A 20,619-nucleotide genomic window follows, 5' to 3' on the forward strand; every position below is an offset into this window, starting at 1 on the left:
TCACATCTTGACTGAAGATGCACAATTGGGTCACACACAGAGAGATGCTGCAAGCAGATGAAGTCTGCCTGACTTAGGTGAAGCTCTTCCTCAAATCCCGCTCTGTGCCAGCACACCTGAGCACAGAGCAATAGCCTTGCTTTGGAAAAAACACAGAGTGGATATTCCTTCAATTATATGAAGAACTTGCTTTTAAAAAAAAAAAAGACTTACAGGCTTGTTTAAAAAAAATAAGGAAAGAAAATGAGCTGTTTTGGGAATTACTGCATCAGGGAAAAGCCAATAAGCTGAACAGAAGTTAGAGTTTAGCAAATTCACTAGTTGAGGAAGAATAATTCTCCATCATGAGAAGAGGAAGCTCCATCATCAAGGACTGAACTCAGGATGCACACTGAGATCATTAACTACTAACTCCTTCCAGAACCAGGCCCAAGATGTACATCCCCGGTAATTATATGCTAGGGTTTGTTTGGTCCTCGGTTGCTATGCTTCTGCCTACTCTATCCTTCATTTATTACTAAATCCTTTATCCTCCTGTTTAAAAAAAAAAAAAAGCTATGTGAGATCCAAAATGTTCTGCCAGAATCTGCTGTTTTTAAATTCCATGCAATAATTAGTACACATGCCAAGAACGTTAATCGTATGATGGAGGAACAGATACTGATTTCTGATCAAGAGCAATCCTGTCAGTACATGCTTGTGAAGTTACAAAATAGTGGCTGGGGGGGGGACACCAGCCATCCTCATCAACAGCCCAAATGGCACCAAGGAGCCAGTCCACCATCACTGTTTCTGCACTAATTGTAGAAAACAATGCAAGGAACACAGCACGCATGTGTGATTCATCAGGACGCAAACAACAGCACATGCCTCAGTATGCAGAGATCATGTTGTACGACAAATTTCTTACAATGATTAAGACACCAAGCCCAAGCTACGTGGTTTAAGATGTTCCTGGGACCTTGCCATGGGCTTGGACAAACTTAGATTCCCATTCACCACCTTAAAAAAAAAGTTAACCTTCCAAGCTGAAGCTTTCCTTTCAGATGGAGTACAGGGAGACAGATTTCAGAGACAAACATCATGAGAGCAGAATGACTCAAACTAACATTTGAGTTTATAAAAAAAAAAAACAACACAACACATTCTAGCTTTGCTGTTATCACCTGGGCTCAGATTCATGAAGCAGGCAGTGGGTTATTGCTTAATTACTCACACACTCAACATGGGTAGCCCTAAGATACCTGCTGCAGTCACCACCCTGACAGAAGATGTGTTGCCTCGTGCTGGGATTAACCATGTTAATTGCTTTTTTTCAACATTTTTAGTAGCATACTCTTAGATTTGGCCCCTTTGAGAATCCATTTAAAAGGTTCAAGCTTCCTCTGCCTGATAGGGGGAAATTGAGACAGATTTAACAGTCAACCAAGTAAGTCAAGGCATGCCCACAGCATGTTTGCAGTCACATTCACAGCTCTTCTAGTATTAAAAGGGCATCCACCACTCCAGATGACATTCCACCAATACAACAACAACCTCAAGGCATAGGAAAGGCAGCACTGTGCCTATCTTGGAAAGGTCCTTCTTTCTCTCTCCACTGCAGCCATCTCCCACAAATATCATAAAATATCTGCCAGGTCTGGATGCTGTATGTTCCCTCCTCTCTCTGTACCTGCGTGTAGCCAAATGCCTGCTGCAGAGCTATGAAGCTTGCAGAGAGCTCCACACTCAGTTGCACCAACAAATCTTTGTCCCTGGGGTCAGGACCTCCATCCTGCAACAGGCAGAGACAGCTCCAGCCTCACAGCCTTGCTGGTCCAGCTAATGGCTCACAGATTTGTGACCCCGTTGAATGATTAAGCACAGAAGGGCTAGTGTATACCATTCATTTTCTCCATATCACCTCAAAGCAGGCAGTTCAAACTAAAGTTAAGAAAATAAAGCTTATTTATAAAAATTAAAAAGGAAGTGAGACATGGCATGGAGCTGTAAGTGCAGGCTAGACACATGCAGTATGACAGGACCAGAAAGGTTAAGTTCTGAAGTGCTGAGCATAGCTCAGCTGTAAAGACAGAAAAAGCCAGAAGTTAAATCATTTCCCTTCGTAATTACAAAGGAAGATAGAAAAAAACTATCCCTGATAACTCAAAGAAACAGCAATTACGGCATCTCCCTCAAGCTGACAGAGCATGTGCCCTCAGTGTGTGAGAGCAAAGGTTTCCCTAGTAATGAAGAATTAGGCTAAAGAAACAACTCTTGCTGTCAGCTGCATGCATAAGCCCAAGGCAGCAATCCTACAAAGTGATCAGCCATGAGGGCCCTCGGTGTTGTTACAACAATCTGCCTATTTCTCACTTGGAGCTCCCCCCCCCGCCCCCAGTCATTGTTGTAACTCTCTCAACTCTACCTAATTTCCCTGTTGAGGGAAAAGACAGCATTACAAATGTTTCTATAAAAAGTTTGAGAAGTAGCTTCCAATGGACTCAAGTTTTTATTCACTTGCCAGTGGATACTTCCTTCCTAGTTTTAGATTACAGGAGGGAAAGGAAGGAGAGATTGCTGTCTGTGTGCTGCCATATTCTGCTAGTCCAAAAACTGGACGTGGGAACCAAGTTGAAGGATAGTTCTCTTTGCTGAGGAAGCCAAGCCTCATCAGCATCCTCACTGAGGCAACACTGGCTTGGACCAAATTGTTGTTAATACTCTAAGTGCTCAATTACAGAGGCTACTTAAATAGACTTCAGTTGGCAGACTCAGCCAAAGTACAGCCAGCTTGATGCAGGCAGGATCTGATCAACTAGAGAAAGGAAACACTGTAGTACTGATGGAGCCATAACTTTTTTTAAAGTTTATTCCCCCTTCACTTGGAGGAGCATCCTACCACATAGCAACAAGGTGAGAGAGAAAGCAGCTGAGCAGCAGCTTGAAGCCAGCTGTGCCCCCAGCAGCAAGCAAGGCAGTCAGAGTAGTGGGAGTGAGCAAGGAGTGAGGGTTTTTTTTTTGTTATGATTTCAGAAGGGGGTGGCCAGCAGTACTCCTGCTAGTGCACAGCAAAAGCAGTAAGCACAAGGACTTGGCCACCTACAAGGCAGGTAGGCTTAGATTTGAAAGCAAAGGTGAAGCAGGATCTCTTCTGCCAGGTCTGACCCCACTGTTAGCAAGGAGAACCCTCTCAGTAATTGAGGAGCACTGAGACTTGGTGTAGAAAAGCTGCAGAGCCCACAGCAACTCTCCATTACCACCAAACACCAGGTCCCAGATACTTGCTTCAGCTTCATGACTGGGGATCTGACAACTTTGGCATGAAACCAGCCAAGAAAGATTCTCAGCAAGAGAAGAGGGTAGGATCATCTTACTACAGGAGTCTGAAACTTGCTCTAGCCAGCAACGGGAGGGGGGGGGGGGGGGAGGATAGGACACATCCTTGGGAAGAAACATACTCCAACTGGTTTTACAAGCCACATCAGGATTAACAGATGTCTCAGGGGTTAATTAGTTCACCATGCACAGATGGTAGCTGGTAGGGTTTGCAGAGTGGATTAACCTAATTTGTGGTTTGTAACGTACCATGCAAATATCCATTACTAGACTTGCAGCAATTCTGCTCTTATTTTGATTTGAGGAGAGAAAAACCACACAATGGATACTTGCAGAGAAGTAATGCCTGTTTTGAGTGACAAATGAGTTGCTGTTCACTTGGTTAATGCGATCAACTAATTGGAGCCTGAAAAGCAATTTCTTCCTTTTTGCTACAGAGGGTCTTTGGAGAGACCTAGACGAGGCCATTTGTTGTGAGTGTACAGAATATACTCATGGTAACCACTCCTTACAGTTGTACTGAGGTCTCTTCAGCACTGACAGATGGTCATACAGCAACAATTCAATTGCCTGGAAATATGAAGGCAGCTTTCTGAAGTAGCTCTGGAGCACATCAAGTAAAGCTCCACAAATCCAAGGTAACACCACATGTGGCAGTTCAGGCCACAGCAAATGCCCATGCCTATGCAGAGCCTCAGTTGTTTCAGCGAAGCTCCAGGTCTGAGCTGACTGCAGGTTAAAGCATTTATAATTAGATCATATCCAAGTAAAGGGCTGCGTGTTTATATAGCACTTTGCACAAGAGGAAGCCTGGCTCAGGGCTGGCATACAGAGATGCCCCAGATCGGTACAAGACTCCCTTCTGTTTAGCTAAGGACATGCCATGCTATTGCATTTGGTTCAGGAGGTCTCAAATGTTTACAACCAGTATCAGCTGCAGTGATAAATGTTTCCATAACTCCTATTAAACTCTGAACTTAGCCAATTTCTCCGTGCTCTAAGGGGTGAGCATAGGACTAGCTAGACATGCACTCTGGCAAGGCAGAGGTCAGGGTAGAGGTAACACTGGCTGTCAGAGGCATTCCCCAAATGTTTCTGCGATCAGCCATGCCTGTGTCGTGCCTGCACATGCCTGAGACACGGCAGCTGTGGGTTTCCTGCCAGACAGCGTGGGACAGCCACACTCACACTGAAAAGCCTCCTCCTAGCACATCTTTGGTCAAGACAGAAGATGCGTTCACAGGTCTGATTTGTTGTGAGGTGCTTGCATTTTTAAGTGCCTATTTGTCTCTGGTTTAAAGATGGAGCAGTGTCTGCACCTGAGGAGCAAACTATGTTTCAAAGCTATTTGTTATTTTAAAAGACTCTCACAGCACACCCTGGAAATCTGTGCTTATTTACCCCATCATTTTTTCAAGTATCATAAAGCTGGCCTTTGTTAGAGGCTGTAACTACCAACTCCCTTGGCATATTCCTTCACTTGTTGTGTGTGCACTCCCACAACATCCAGCTCTGAACAGAAGGAAGCATTCCTCTGCTGCTCTAAAATCAGGCAAGAAGATGGCAGAGAACAGAGTCCCTTTATGCAGCTCACTTTGGTCAGAGAGCTGCTTCGCATTCCTCTTTGTACAGGGCAAGCAGAAAAAGAGTATCCCTAAACCCCACTGTTTCCAAGCCCTAGCTGTATAAGCAGCCAAGCACCAAGAAGCAGAGAGGAGGAAACAGTCCCAAAAGACACATCAGCATGCAGAGGTGGGACAGCCCAGGGAGGGAGCCCAACCTGAGCATCCATCCCTCACAGGCATGGATGAGCACATCACTTGGGATGCTCAGGGCAGGAGGCCAACAGAGAGCCCAGCAGAGCAGCATCCACAAATGGCATCTCAGCTACACTGACTCAACTTAATCTCTCTTCCCCTAGTGTCATGGCAGATCAGCTCCAACTTCCCCCCAGAGCCACAGGAAAGGAAGAGCAGCATTTTCCTCATACTCCCAAAACAATTCCTCACACGTCTTACAGGAGTATTGCAACTCCTGTGCATGCCAACTGGTGCACTGAGCCCAAAGCTCTCCTGGTTTCCTAGTGCTGTTCTAGGTCAGTGCTAAATCAGGTTGCCCCAGAGACTTCAGCAACATTTTTCAAAGGTCTTTACATGGCCCAAAAGCCCCCAGTGCTCAGGATGGGGCACTGAGCCAGGAGCTCCCACATGCAGCTCTGCCTCCTACCAAGTCACTTGGACTTTCACGGTCAGCCCCTCTAAAGAAAGTGCTGCTGCCAATTTAATTCATGGACCATTGTGAACAAACATTTAATATTATGTTTAGAAGATCCTAGAAGTGCAATCCAGACAGAAGATTTGTAGGAGATTAGGAAGATGAAGCACGCCCTCATTTATTGTGTCAGGCCAGCACCTTGTACCACACTTGCCTCTTCGTTACCACAACTCACCTCACGGTAATTTAGGGAAAGGGTACCAAAAGTATCGGCTTGCAAAGGCAACAGCCATTTGATGTACAGGACATCAGGGTCAAGCAACAGCTTCGTTTTAGTGCATCACTTAGCTTATTACAGGACTGCAGCTTAAAAGCTCTCATAATTAACCAACAAATCAACCTAGGCAGTGACATTCATTGGAGTCCAGTATGTCACATTCATCTTCCCTTCCTTCCCAGGGACTAAGCCATTGCAGTATTTCTTCATCATCTTAAAAAACAAGAAAAAAAATATCCTCCCCTCCCCTGCACACAGGCCAGAGTTTTCCAGGAGTTGCTATTGGATTGAAAGGCCTCTCTTTGGATGCTCTGAATGCAATTTGGAACACCCAAGACTCCAAACAAAGTCAATGAGAGTTGCAGGTGCTCAATGCTGCTCGGAGAAAGAAATAGGAGGGGAAAAAAAAAAAAAGAACAAAAAACACACAAGAGAAAGCCCTGACACATCCAGCTCAGAGCAGCCAAACCCAGAGGCCCATAATTACATGTCCCTATTGAAAACACATCTGTAAAAATCACTAAGAGCTACAAGGACAGAGGAAAATTAGATTTATATAGTTTCAAATCAGGGTTTTATAGGACATTTGAATCCAGGATCTTAAAAAGAAAACACTGAGCTAGAGCCTTTGAGGCAGCCCAGACCCAGACACAGGCACTAAGAACATTTTGCATCAGAAGCCTCACCAGAGCCTTTTGGAAAGGCAAAAAGAAAAAAAAAATTCATGCCAGAAGAAAAAAAACATTCCCCTCCCTCCAGAAAAGAACCCCAACTCTCAGGCTACATTTTGACTGCTCAGGTAATGACTGACTTAAGGAGGAAAAAAAAAAAAAAAGAAAAAAAAAAGAAACTTAATACCATTATCCCCTCTGGGAAGACTGGAGAAGGAGCTGTATAAATACAGTCAGAGGAGAGCAGTCATTTTAACTGCAGCACTATATACAGTGGGTTTCTTCTCTCCAGTGGAAAGGAACTGATGCCTGTCTCTAGCAGGCTTTAGCAATAAAAAGTTAAACTGCTACACAATTTAATGCCACACAAGATAGAGGGAAGGTTTAAAAAAAAAAGAGGGGGGGGGGGGGGGGGATGGAGAAAGGGGGAAGGTCCTCTCTGTAATCATGCAGTACATAGAAATCCTGGTGTCTTACCTGATTTTCTCTTTGAAGATCCATAGTCCCTGAAAAACAGACAACAACAAATAGACATGGTTAGAGCTGGAAACGGTGGTGAGAGAACGGGTGCCTCCCAAATTTCCACCCATATGCTCAAGGGCTCATCCTGCGCACCCCCTCCTTTAAAGAGGAGGTCAGGACTGCAAGGCATTGACAGGCAGGGGCTGGGACGGATCCTGAGCAGCACCGGCTCATCAGCAGCAGCAGCTGGGGCTTCTGCAGCACCAGGGGCTCCGGGAGCATGTGATCAACGAGACAGAGCAAACCATCCACAACCAGCAAGGCAGGGGAGAAGGGTGTCATTTTTTCCTCTTTAAATTGAGCTATTAAATGCACAGCTACTGAATTAACCCCTGACGTTCCCCTGGAGAGGAAAGGGAATATTAACTGTTTGCTGCAGGGGTGCAGTTGCTACAGGCTTATCTGGCATTGCTTGCAGTCCTCTCCTTCCCATGGCTAATTAATTTGTGAATAACCTCCAGACCTCTCCTAATGATCTCTGACAAGCACTTGTCTTCCGCAAGGAAAAAAAAAACAACAATCAAACCCCAAACTTTGTCGTTTCTTCCAGGATGGGGAATGCACCCTTAACTTTTCTATAGTGATTTAAAGGGTGCTGGCACCTTTTCTTGTGGCAGAACAGCTGAAAGCACAGACAGCTGCTACAGAAGTGGGAAGAAATTACAGAACGGAGCCATGAGAACTGATTGCGGATAAGCAGAACTGAGGACAGAAACACTTCGCTATGGCTGTGCTTCCTCCCGGCTCTCTCCGGAGCCTCTCAGACCCAGCTCTGAAATGGTCTGCACAGGCAGGAGCCCGGGCAATGACAGATCAGGCAGCGATAGCATCGCTGCGTGGGCACAGTGCCCATGGCTCGGTCACACACCTCACCCGGCAGCCTTACTGTTGGGAAAATCACCCAATGAATCCGCTGTAGAGGCAGGCTGTGTTTGCAGGAATCCCACCGGAGGGACACGCAGCAGCCTCTAATGTTTTGGGGTCAGGCAGTCAGGAGTGGGGTTTTGTCCCTTGCAGCATGCCGTGTACTCCAGAGGAATGAGAGAAGGATTATCCCAAACTATTTATTTAATTTAAAGAGAGATTGGGGGATCATCTGAAGAAATGACACGTCTTGAGGGCAGAGGTACGTGTACCCACAAATTCTGTTTCTCCGAGCACTTCGCGTGCATCCCATGCCTTACATGTGTAGGATTTGCTTCCAGGGACTAATAACTACTTGGGAGTTTTTTGCATCCTCTTTGAATTTTCCAGTGTTATTTCTACTTCAATTAAATGGTGGTTTTCTCAGCCATGTCTGCAGTTGTACTTGATGTGAACATGCTACTGTTCATGAATAGGCTGCTTCTTCTACAGAAGTGATATCATATGCAAATATAATGCCTGCTATATGGTGCCCAAAACAGAGATCCCTCAGAACAAGCCAGGGAAAGCACAATCCTTGAAACATAGTCCTCTGTCCCAGCTCCGCTCCCATGGCAGCCTGTAGCTTTGTGGTTGCTGTCAATACAGCGCTCTCGGCATGTGAAAATCTGTGTTTGGTCCTGCCCTGAACTGCCCCTCTTCTTACAGCCCTAAATGATGAGAAGGTGAAACTCTGCTGAGATCCGCACATGTAATTTGCTTTAACCTAATATCTCCATTGTGCACATGCTTGATGACCACTTCAATCCCTCCTGCCTGTCCCGGCTTTCTGCAGCGAAGCTCCTGGACCTTCTCAGTAATACAGCTTGGAGATAGATTCAGCTGGGATTTCCCTCTGCAGCATGTTGTGTCCCCACCTCCCACATCCCACTGTGTCGTGCAAAAAGGCTGCACCCAGTTCTTGCAGATGTTAGCACCCATGAGGATCCTGGGAGGAACGTGTAGCTATGCACAATCCCTAGAAAAGAAACACAACCATCCTTCCAGTCTTTGCCAGAAGGCCCTCAGCACACAATTCCAGGGCAATCTCCTGCCAATCAGTCATGCTAGGGGCAGTCCACAAACATCCTAAGAAAGCTTCTAGGTGAACAGAGCAGGCACAAAAGGGTGAAGACAAGTGGCATTAGACAGAGGCGAAAGAGCCTTCAGCCTGATTGAAGCTGCAAAAGAAAACCCAGCTCCTTTTTGCCACTTTAAAAAAAACACCCAACTGACATGATTAGAAATGGGGTATTGATGGATTGATGTGTCTAATAAGCAACCAAAAATGGTTAGAGATGTTGCTGAATGTCTTTGCCCATTAGATCAGGCCAAAGTTGGTACTCAGGTTTGGAAAGTACAGTAGAAGATGATTTGGCTGTGCTTTTGCTGTGCAACAGCGGCAAATGCCACAAAAGGCTCAGAATTCAAACCTCCATCCTGGTTGCTCTCCCACATCTTTCTGCCCGATCTCTAGCTGGTTTTGGGGCTTGTGTGAGTGACTGCAGTGACATTTTAAAAGAGGCTTGTTCTTTTAATTCTAAAGCATGACTCATCCATGCAATTTAAAGAAGGCAGATATTTTTAAAAAAGCAAAATCTTGAAACTGTTTTTTCTTTCTACATGAAGATCATGGGATGACAAGAGATATTAGTCCATAAAGGACTTTTTCACTTTTTTTTTTTTCTTCTGTTCAGTTCCTTATCTGTCTGGCATTTCTTCCACAGCAAAAGCACGTCGTTTACGGAAGTGTACTTGCCCTTCAGTTTCCTCACACAAGCCCTGGAGTGGGCACACATGTTCCACATCACACCACTAATGCAAACACAGAGCACTGTCCTCGATATGATGTAGCAAGCCACATTTCTGGTCAACAGCAAACATAGTGCCAACAGAGGCAGTAACCATTCATGTGGGGCAGGAGCTCTGCTCCAGCAAACCCCATCATTGCTTCTCTCATGGCTTGTGCATGGAGAAAATAAACCTTTAGGTTAGTTTGAACAGGGAAAAAGCCCCTTACTGTCACTGCAAAGTGAACAGTTGAGCAATTTAGGATCAGCTACAAAAGGATGAAGCAGCAAGTAGCGCTCAGTGATGTCCCTTTGAGATCAGGAGGGTAACTAGCATTGTCATACATCATACATCCAGAGTGTATTCAAACTCTTGAAGGCAATTGAACCTACAACTTCTGGTCTTAGTTTCTAGTCTTAACCACAAGATCAACCTTGCAGAAGAAAATAAACAATCATTACAAAATATTTATTTGAATCACCACCACCCCCAACTCATCAGTGTCACTCCAAAAAAAAAAAAAAAAAGACAACAATCAACCTATTGGGAAAGTTTTCATCTTTCAATTTATTCTTTCTGTAAGTTTTAAAGTCAAGTTTTATCAGGCTCTGATTTTGGAGTTCCTGAAGTCCATGTACCCCATGTCTCCCTGTCTTGTCACTTTTTTGGACACCCACATTTCACTCACTCAGGACAAAGCAATATCAAATAAAATGGAGCCTGAAATAAAATCCTCATCTCCCCAGTGAAACCCTGAAAGTCAAAACTTGTTCCTCCCAGCTAGGATGGGAAAAAAACATCACTGCTGAAATAGAAAGCAAAGAAGGTAGAGCAAATAATCTCTCTGGCTGTGTGAAGTGCTCTTTGGATACATACTCTTCTCCTCTCTTCTGCCTAATGAAGAAAGCCTGTGCTGCTCCTTTGCAATAGCAGCAGCAAGGAGCTCTGCCTGACTCCATGTTTATTTTTTATGTCCTATTATTCTGCACGTGATTCATTGATGTGTTTTCCCTCTCCCAACTGACTATCTATAAGGTGAGTACCTCTCAGCCTCACTACTTTCAGAGCATTAGTGCGAGACTGAAGTATTGGATTATGTCTCCAAAACAATAAAGGAAATTATTTAATGGTTTCTCTTAACTGTAACAACTTCCAAGTAGAAACTCGATCTTCTCCTGCAATACAGACTGCACCTGGCATACTGCTAGCCCTTAAATCAGACAAGAAACTTGGCCTTGCAGAAGAAAAACCCTTCCAAGGACAGGTACAATGAATGTCACATCTACAGCTACACAGGGAAGCTCACTTTCTCTTCAGCTCCTGCTCTTGTTATCTTTTTATCTTTACCTACACACACACATATTTCCATTATTCTTCCATTTCTGTATGAGAACAGACACTGCCATTCTAATCTCCCTTCCAGCCATAGCTACAAGAATAGCAGTGAAACCAGCAGATGGAACTAAAAATAGCTCTGGCAGGTCCCTTCATTAGCCAGGATCACTCCATACTGAACAAATGCCTTTCACAAAAATAGCGTATTTCTAGCTTTTTTCATGTTAGAGTACCGCAATTTTGTCTAAAATCTTCCTGTGGGGCACCACCTTTAGCTGACACTGAACCTCATTACTGGCAAGGAAAGTATTTCCTGCTGCTAACGATATTAAAATATTGCTGGTGCCAAGCACGTCAAACAAGCTGGACACACTCTTCTTTAATGACAAAGGAAAGAGAGGCTGGATCTCCTTTCTCAACAGCGTTACACCAGGGTAACATCACTCATTTGAAATCTAGCAATGAATCTGAAAGGAAGACCATGAGCATTGCTATAGAGCTGATTGCCTTGTTATCACATTAAGCTATCCACAGGCAGTATGGAAATTTGTGAAACATACAAATACCTTATGTCACTGAATTTATATGTCACTTGCAATCTAATTTAATTACAAAGGTTATATTAATAATGTTATGGAAAAGTTTTACAGTATACCCTTTCTTTAGGGACTGACTTTGCTGCTGTATTCAATGAGAGTTAATAAACATTGATGGGTGCGTGTGTTTCCATCTATCTAAATACATACACATATACACAAACAAGCAGTGGCATAATTGGAAAGTTGTTTAAAAAATGAGGAGTATTCTGACATTTGTTCAATAAAGCCTAAGAAATGTTCCAAGTGGAGGAGAAGACTGGAGGTGACTAGGTGCGTCTGCGACGGACTGTGCCTATCTCTTTAGCCGTACTTCTAATTCAGTTTGATTTGTATCTGGCCCAGAGGGTTTCTCCTGCATCTTCTGTGGAGATCTGGCAAGTCAGCAGAATTCTCTCCTGTAGAACTAGGAGAGTTTGCAGAGCAACGCTGTATCAACAGAGGAGAAGGGCTGCAAGGCTGCAACTCGGCTCCTGCAAAGCTCCCCCTCGGAGGTGATGTACTCAGCCGGGAGACCTCATCCCTGCAGTACCCACGATGCAAAGGCTTTTTTAAAAGCTTCTCCCCTTTGCCACAGGACAGCAGACCCAGCAAGCTCACACTGTGGGATTCCTCCTCTCTCAGATACGTCACCTTTTAGCCTGGGGCCTCTGCTTGTCAGTAAAGCAAGGCTTGGCTTCAACTCATTTAGCAAAGATTTCAGACAACCGTGAGTTTCAACTGTGAGAGAAAACAGTGCCTGCAAAGCATGAGGAGCTGTCAGACCCATGGAGGAGCATGGCCAGGGGAGCTGCACAGCAGACATTTCATCAGAGGAGACAGAAGCTAAAGGGAGAGTAAATCATCTTTCTGTCTGTTTCTCAGTGTTTGCTGTCCAAAGGAGACGAGACAGTGACAAACCCTGAGTAATGGAGGTTAATCTGTATCCTCTAGAGTATTTTAATACATAAATTAAAATTGTTCTGTATTTGTTGGCTTTTGCTAATTCATGTTTAAATACATTGTAGGTATTTATGTTCCCATGCTCCTTAATTCCTAAAAGTCTCTAGAGGTGTGGGCAGGCTGCGGTGGAGATGTATGACATTTCAAACAAACAACTCAGATTATCATTTAATCGCCAATGATTTGCCAGGCAGATTAAAAGCACAGAAATGTTTTAACAAGAAAGTCCACTCTCCTTCCCAACACTCATACGGTTTGCAGTTAGTAACAAAGACTGCTTTTTTCACAAACTATTTATCTTAGCACTGCTATCAGATTCTGTGACACTGTTTTTAAAGTAAACCAATACAAAAATACTTTGCTACTGCTCTTTACGTGTACAGAAACCTGAGCCTTGAGAATGTATTTGCATCTTGAAACTCTCTTAACTGATTTTCCTCAACAGCCAGACTGACATTTTCTATTTGAGACAAGGCACAAAATCAAGCGTGACCGAGAACTGTCACTACGTGCCTGCCTGTCACCAAGGTCTGTGCCTGGAGGAGCACCTGAACACCTTAATACTATACACACAGGAGCTATATGGAGAGTGCAAGGTTAAAATTTGCATTCATGGTACTCAAAGTGCAAAAGTTTAGCCATGTGCATGAAGGTATCTCCATTCCCACTGAGCTCTGAGACCCATATGACATGTAATTAAGCAAAATTAACTCTATATGTTATGCATCACTCAAACATATGGATGCATACAGCTATATGTTTTCCCCTCCAGCACTCCATCCTCTGAAAACACAAAAGCACAGCTGATCTCTTCCTCAAGCCAAATAAACAGATGAAGGCTTTTTTCCTCTTTTTTTTTTTTTTTGAAAATATTCTGCTCATTTCCTGATATAAATCGTTGCATTGTAGAACCCTCTCGAACATGAATCTGTCCTTTCTGAGCAGAGGTCGAGGTTTCCAGCCCTGTCAGAAAAGGCCCCATTGTGGCAGCTCTGAGACTCCAGAATTCCTTGCCCCGAGCAAAAGGGACTTTAGGGGCAAGAAGAAAATCTGACGACCTGACTTCAAACCCAGGGATTTCTTGCTGGCTGGAAGCAGTCTCTGCTTGCTGCTAAGAAGGGTAAGCCACTGTTGTGCAACCAGCTCCTTAAGAGAAAGGAGACAACACAAAAGAGAGAATTTTGCCTCCCCGCCACCCTTCTGTTGTCTTCACAGCATGGCTGTAATGCTGGCATAGAACAAACAGCACAGCTTTATATAAGCTGCAGTGATTTTCTCTGCATCATATAACAATGGTGGCCCAGTTTGGCTCACCAGGACCCAGCTGGAAGTCCTGATTTAGTGCTGACTTCTGACAGCTCCCTTGAACCCAACAAAGTAAAATTCAACCCAAGTTCTCCCTGAGAAACTCCAAGCACAACACTGGAAACTCATCTTAAGTGCAGAAGAGATCTTCCCTATACCAGTAACCTTAGTTGCACAGGAAAGCCAAGGTTGGAAGGAGGTGGACACTGCCTCCTCTCCAGCAATGCTCCCTGCACCTGAATCCATGGATTTGTATCTTGAAGGAGAGGTGCAGGACAAGAAAAACCAGTGTCCTCTGCTCTGCACTCAGAGGATCCTGGAGATTAGCCCCATACAGCACAACTTGAGGTCTGCCACTAAGTCCAAGGTGTAGGGGATACAGACAGCTCCAAGATAAATGACATCCCCATGGACCATCTCAGCCTCGTGCAGACCCACAGTGTTTGGAGGTAGCTGTCATAATTTCTTTCTTTGCATAGAAAGGGTGTAGAAGGACAAGAGATGGGTTCAAGGCATCCTGCCCCTTCCCTAAATGATTGGGGAATGTCACAGATTTCTGTCCCAAGATTCCTCAGCAGTGAAGTTGATTGCTTGACTCCAGAGTGCAACTTCAGTATTTGGCTTGGGCTGAAGAAATGTAGAATTAGCCTCTTGAATTTTTCACAATTACATTTTTTTATGATGAAATTCTCCTCCTGGAGGAAGACCAGGGCTTTGGAATCACACATGCAGCATTTCACCAGGCTGTGAGATATGGGGCAGGGCGATCTGACAGCAAAGCCTGGCCTCTCCAGCACCAGGGAGAGACGGCTCAGCGCAACCTGGAAGCTGCAGGACACTGGGGCAATGAGCTAATGCCATGTGATCCTCTACTGCAAGGCTTCAGCAGCCTTGAAAAAGACAACACGAATGTTTATAGCAAGCTTTTTCCTGGAAAGAAGTATAAAAACAAGATCTTGCCTAAGAGTCACATCCTCATCTGGTTTTGTTTTACCCTGTTTATTCCTTCAGATGGCAAATCTCTCCACAGGACAGAAAAATGTATTTACCTTAGCAAGCACTCTGGGTGGAGGTGCTCTTCACCTCCTCTAAACTGACCTTGCCTGTCCCTTGTGGAAAGGCGAAATTTATCTCTGTCTTAGAATGACCAAGCATGTGTCAGTTTATTATAGCCTTTATAGCACAAATGCTGAGTGATAAAAACAAGGTAATAAAAATTAATCATTCTCATGTGCAGCTTTTCCATTTGAGCTCTTCACTTTGGGATTTTATTACACACGTCTACACGCAGATACAATATATGTTTAAAAGATGCATCTGATCGTAGTTACAAATTAAGTTCTGAATATCAGAATCGTAAATTCAAAGATACCTTATAAACTAGTCGGGCTAAGGAGCTTGCATATATATCATACCAATATGACTAAGAGCTTAAGAAGGCAGCACAGCCTTTGAATCTTTACTACTTTTTTTTTTTTGAGCCTTTCCTGATTTGAGGGTGGGCCCCTTCAATACTAGTTTCTAGGAGATTTGCGTCCAACCTCTGATTGGCAACCACATAGTTGATCTGGGTTTCTAAATTGCAGCCCAAATGGTCATTTTAAGAAAAGGCAGAGTCCCTTTGCTGTCCCTCTCCAGGGTCACCTTCCTTCTGCTGTTTCAGACTACCTTTGCTGATAGCTACAGGTACGGTGCACGGCCACTGTCTCCTCCATCCCACGGTGGCACTGCCCCCTTACAGATAACCTCCCTGAAAGGAGACATCACCCACTGCCCGCCAAGTTGTGCCTGCTCACGGGAGGCAGCGTACCACCACCTCTGCCAGAGCGTGCAATGAGACCAACAGTGTCACCCCCAAAACTGTCATCCCAGAGAGTCCTTGGAAAAGGAGAGGTCAAAGGAAGAGGAGAAAACTTGCAAATTACAGATTTCCAAGCCTCAACCCCAGGTCCAGACACAGCTCGTCCAAGAAGTCTTTTATCAATGGATTACTGCACCAGGAAGAATAGTTGAAGCACAGCAGTTTAAATCAAACTAAGAGAAGAGCTTCTGCCTGCAACGCAGCTGAATCATGGTACTCACTGGTGTTAGACATTGTAATCACCAAAACTAGGCATGGGTTCAAAAAGCAATGAGATAAATTCATGAAGCAAGGATAAATGGTGGCTATTGTACTCCATGCTCTGGATGCTTTGACCCAAAAAGTCCCATAACGGCTGAAGGCCAGAAGCAGAAAGGATACACAAGGGAAGCTCACTCTGAATTTGCTTTGTTTCTTGTATTGGCTGTAAGCCACTGGGAGAGACAGGAGGCCAGATGGGGCCCTAGTCTCACCTAATTGTGGCCTTATAATATATTCTCCTGTAAAAGATCAGACTGGATTAGGATAAATTATATCCAAATCATGCTGCATTACTCAGCACATTAAACTGTCCTTAATCACACACTTTGATGGTCCATATTCCTTCTTAAATCTACCTCCTGTGCATATTTCTGTGCCTATTCTGTTGAAACCACTGCTGAATTTCTACTATACATAACCAGGCTCTAACAAAAAGCCAATAATGCTCTTTGATCAAGCTTTAATAGGACTTATCATGGGGACATACTCCGCTGTGGCAAAATGGTTTCCTCATCCTGTCTCTTTCAGAAATGTTTTGTGAGCCTTTAAAAGCAATTTAACCCTGATTTATGTTAGCTAAGTGATTTCTGTTGCACATGTGAGTTACAAGAAAAGGGCTCTCATCTCAATTTGCTACACTGTTCAGGAAATCAGTTATAAATGCTGCAGTGCCTTCAGTGTCTCTGACTTCAATGCAACGGAAACTAGCAATTTGAGTAAATACTTCATCATTCCTGATTCTCCCATACGCCACATCCATTACTTGACAAGAGACAACCTATAGGATATTTTTTTTTGCTAAAGGGTACTGAGCTTCCCCTCTCTAAGCTGTTTACCTAAGCTGTTTCCAGAAGATATTAAAGGAAAGAAACATGCAATTCTTTAATAGAGAGCATATGAAACATGTTGATGACTATCTAATAAAATCGAGCGTGCATTCAATAGGAGTGAGTCACCTCATCACAAGTTTAGAGATGAGGGATGTAGAAATGGTGACTAAGCAAGCTCACGCAGTAAGCCAGGGGTGCAACAGCAACCCAAAAGTTTTGATGGCCTGGCCTGACCTGCCAGTGGCATCCAACAGCCCTGGGCATAGGTTAGAGTAGGCCTCTTCACACCAGGGGACAGATGCCGGTAGAAGGACAGGAGCCATTCCAAAGCTCCTCTGGCCAGGAGGTGCATTGCCAGTGGTGCTAAGTGCTACAGCCACTGCTGCTGCTTTGCTTATGGCATTGCTGAGCAAAGAAACACCCCAAAACTGATGAATCCCCAAAGTAAAGGATCTCAAAGAGCACACTGACTCTTCTCCCACATTTCCATATGCCAGAGAGAATAATGACAGTAACTACTAGTGAAATAAGGAACTGTTTTCTGTGAAGTTTCTTTTATTGTCCAGTTTGAATCTCCCACATCAGTTTGTGGCCATTGCTCCTGTTTGTATTGTTTGCCACTACCAGCAAGAGTTTGATTCCAACATCCTTGTAACTCCCCTTCAAGAATCTGTAGGTTGCTATTAGATCACTCCCTTACCTCCCCTTTGCCAAACAAGTGACAGAAACACAACAAAAACATCCAACTCTTTTTTTTTCTCCCATTTCTTCTCATGCCTTATCTTAGAGTAGAGGGACCCAAGAAAGGAGCAGTGACCCAAATGACAGTGGTCTGGGCTGCCTTCCTCCTGCTCTCCCCTCCTGCTTGTGGGAAAGCCCTCATCATCTGCATCCCACCTGTGAGCATGGTTCCCCATGACGAATCTGCAGGGGCTGGTGACACCGAGCCCTGGGAAGCCCCCCAGAAACATGACCCTGGAGGGAGCCCACTAGGAAGGCAAAGCAGAAGAACCTCCTGTCTGTCTCCTTTTGACTGCCCAAGTCATGAAGATACTCACCCACAGTCTTCCCCGAACACTGTCCTTTGCCCCGTACCAGCCTCAAAACCACCCCACGATGGGTGCCAGGTCTCAGCATCGCTCCCCGGGATTCCCCGCTGGAGGCTCGCACAGGGAATTCCCAGGCTGCCACTGGCATTCTTGACATTTTAAAGGCTATAAACTGGCAACCTAAGAAATGAGTTACAGGCATTTCCAGACACGGCCTAGGCCTTGCTAGACCTCTGAGCTCCCAGCATAAAGGAGATTGTGCCAGATGCTTGGTATTACACAATTTTGCCTTCCTTTCTGGTGCTGTTCTTACAGTGTCTAACATTTCTGCATATTCATCTGGCTTTTTAGCAACATGCTGCTTGGACCTCTCTGTCTTGCTGCTCCTGCTACGTGTCCAAGGGCAGCAGGACCTGAAAGATTAAGACTGCAGTGTGCATAGACAGCAGATGGCTACTGCATCTGTACATACTTTGCACTGCTAAATACCCTATTGCCCTAGCTAGTTTTACATCCCCTTTTAGTGGCAGGTCTCTCTCCTGACTTTTTAAAATCATCTGTTGTACATATGACCCTAAGAACAGTAAATATTTTTGCCAGGAGAGGCAAAAACTTACGATGCATGTGGGAAGACAAGATCAAGCCCACAGTATGAACTCCAGCCTTCATCTGGTGACTGTAGTCTTTCCTTTCCTCATTACATTTCCTTCAGTTAGAACAGCAAGATTAAAACACGGCCGCTTCTCAAATCTGCCTCCACAGTGTGTTCTCAGTTAACTGTCCTGCAACATCAAATGTCTTTCCAGCATACTAAAAAGTAATGTAGTTCTCTGTAAGACACCAATTTTACACACCTTGGAATTGGTTTTGCCTGTTTCTACAAAGCGGCACAGGGAAAGATCTTTCAAGTCATCAGGTTCTTTAATTTACTAGTCAGAGACATAAATCACAGATGTAAGATCTACTGCGAGTTCATGAACTCTAGGAAATTTTTCTAATCACCAGCTTTTGAACTGAGCTTTTTCAGAAACTGTAAAAATCCACAACATATCTAGTAAATGTATCTAGTAAATTTTGCTGGATTGGCAACTACCTAAAGCAGACTTGTCTTCTCTGATTACCTACCAGTATCAGGCAGTCTTAAAACACCTTCTGTGATTCTAACACTAAAACATAAAAGAAAAAAGAAGTCTTGAACTTGTCTTGCCTAATACAACTGTTGGGATTCATTAAATGATTCCAAGTTATCATTGAGAGGCACCAATTAAGCCAGAAAAATAGAGACAACTTCCCAAAGACAAAATCTTTCAAACACTAGGGTTACTTTTCAGGGTAATGACCATAACCCCTTTCAAATAACCAACTCTGGTAACAGGTCCCACTCTCCTCTGCTCCGCAGAAGGTTAAAGAGCTAAACTACACGGCATTTGCAAAGAAGCATCACAAAGTTTCCTGAGTACTGCACCCTTTGAAGTATCAGACCCACTGAACAAGGATTTATTGAGCATCCTATGAGTGAATGGCAATGCTATTTTTCGTACTGTGGGTGTGAAAGAACAACAAAAAAAAAAGCCCTATACTTCAATATGGTGTAAGAGATTGTTTCAATTGCAGTGCTTGGTTCATTTTGGGAAGGAAACAAAGAAAAAAGCACAGCTATTTCAACCTGGATGAGTACAAGATTCCTGAGACTAGAGATGGCCATGTATACCCTAAGTCTTATAGACCCATACTCAAAATTATCAAAACTTCTAGTAAATTTTGCTTGGTTGGTATTTGATCACACACTTATAGATTATAATACTGAACTTAAAACTCACTTTGCAGAGGCAGAAGATATTTTTGCTAGTACATGTACAGATCCATACTAATACTTCATTTTAAGCCTTACTCAATTAAAAGGGCAAATCAAAAAAATTACACTGACCTCAAGTATGTGCCTATATACTTGCCCCAAAACACCTCAAATCATGTCAACTGACTTTGTAAGGTGACCAGCATTAAATATTAAATAACTCTGGAAAATACAGGAAATACAATCTTTTTATATGCATTTAAAACATACGCAGATCATAGGCATCAAGGCACAGAAGTGCCATCACACATCATGAAGCAGTGCAATGTCTGAATAGACCAAAAATTTTGCAGTCCAGTTCAGATACAAATTTGGATGTTTTTCAGACCTGTTCATGCAGAAAACAGTAAATTTCTCCTTGTTCCTTCTGTGTAACTCCTGTCCAACTCTCAATCCAGACATTAACTTTTAATTCACCTCATACATCTCCAAAGGGTGTGTGTGTCCCATTTCCAGTATCTTTTCCCATGTTCTACGTTCATAAAAGGAAGAGGCATAATGAATGAATGTAATTATTTCCATCCATTCAGCTGGTTATAGAAGAAGACCTTTTAATTCAGCTAAAATAAAAATTACTTGTTCCTTCAAAATGAACACTGATTTGAGGGGTATTTCTGGCCTGCAACATGAAGGATCTCTATGTTTTCAAAGCTAAATGGCCATTGGCAGCTTATTACTGCTGTAACTGTTCATGTTATCTGATATACAGATATCACACGTGGGTGAAGGGAAAATGCCATCGATTGTCAGGAATTGCACCCCTGCCTTTTAGGCTGTTGATCTCACTCACTCAGTAATTCATAAGCTCAGAATATCAATGAGGTTCTGCAAATGTCATGCCCTGCAATCAGCTTTTGTGCACTGTTTTCTCCCTTTGTTACCTGAAATG

At 43.8% G+C, this 20,619-nt stretch overlaps 1 protein-coding gene across 1 annotated transcript in view; it reads right to left on the reverse strand.

The window, feature by feature from the left end:
* Positions 1–20,619, reverse strand: part of SH3PXD2A (SH3 and PX domains 2A) — a 182,044-nt gene that overhangs the window by 81,580 nt on the left and 79,845 nt on the right. The window contains exon 4 of the mRNA XM_009705187.1: positions 6,958–6,986. Coding sequence (XP_009703489.1) covers positions 6,958–6,986 — 29 coding nt within the window. The remainder of the gene's footprint in view (positions 1–6,957; positions 6,987–20,619) is intronic.

The sequence above is a fragment of the Cariama cristata genome, unplaced genomic scaffold, assembly GCF_000690535.1.
Source record: "Cariama cristata isolate BGI_N322 unplaced genomic scaffold, ASM69053v1 scaffold9588, whole genome shotgun sequence".
Lineage (NCBI taxonomy): Eukaryota > Metazoa > Chordata > Aves > Cariamiformes > Cariamidae > Cariama > Cariama cristata.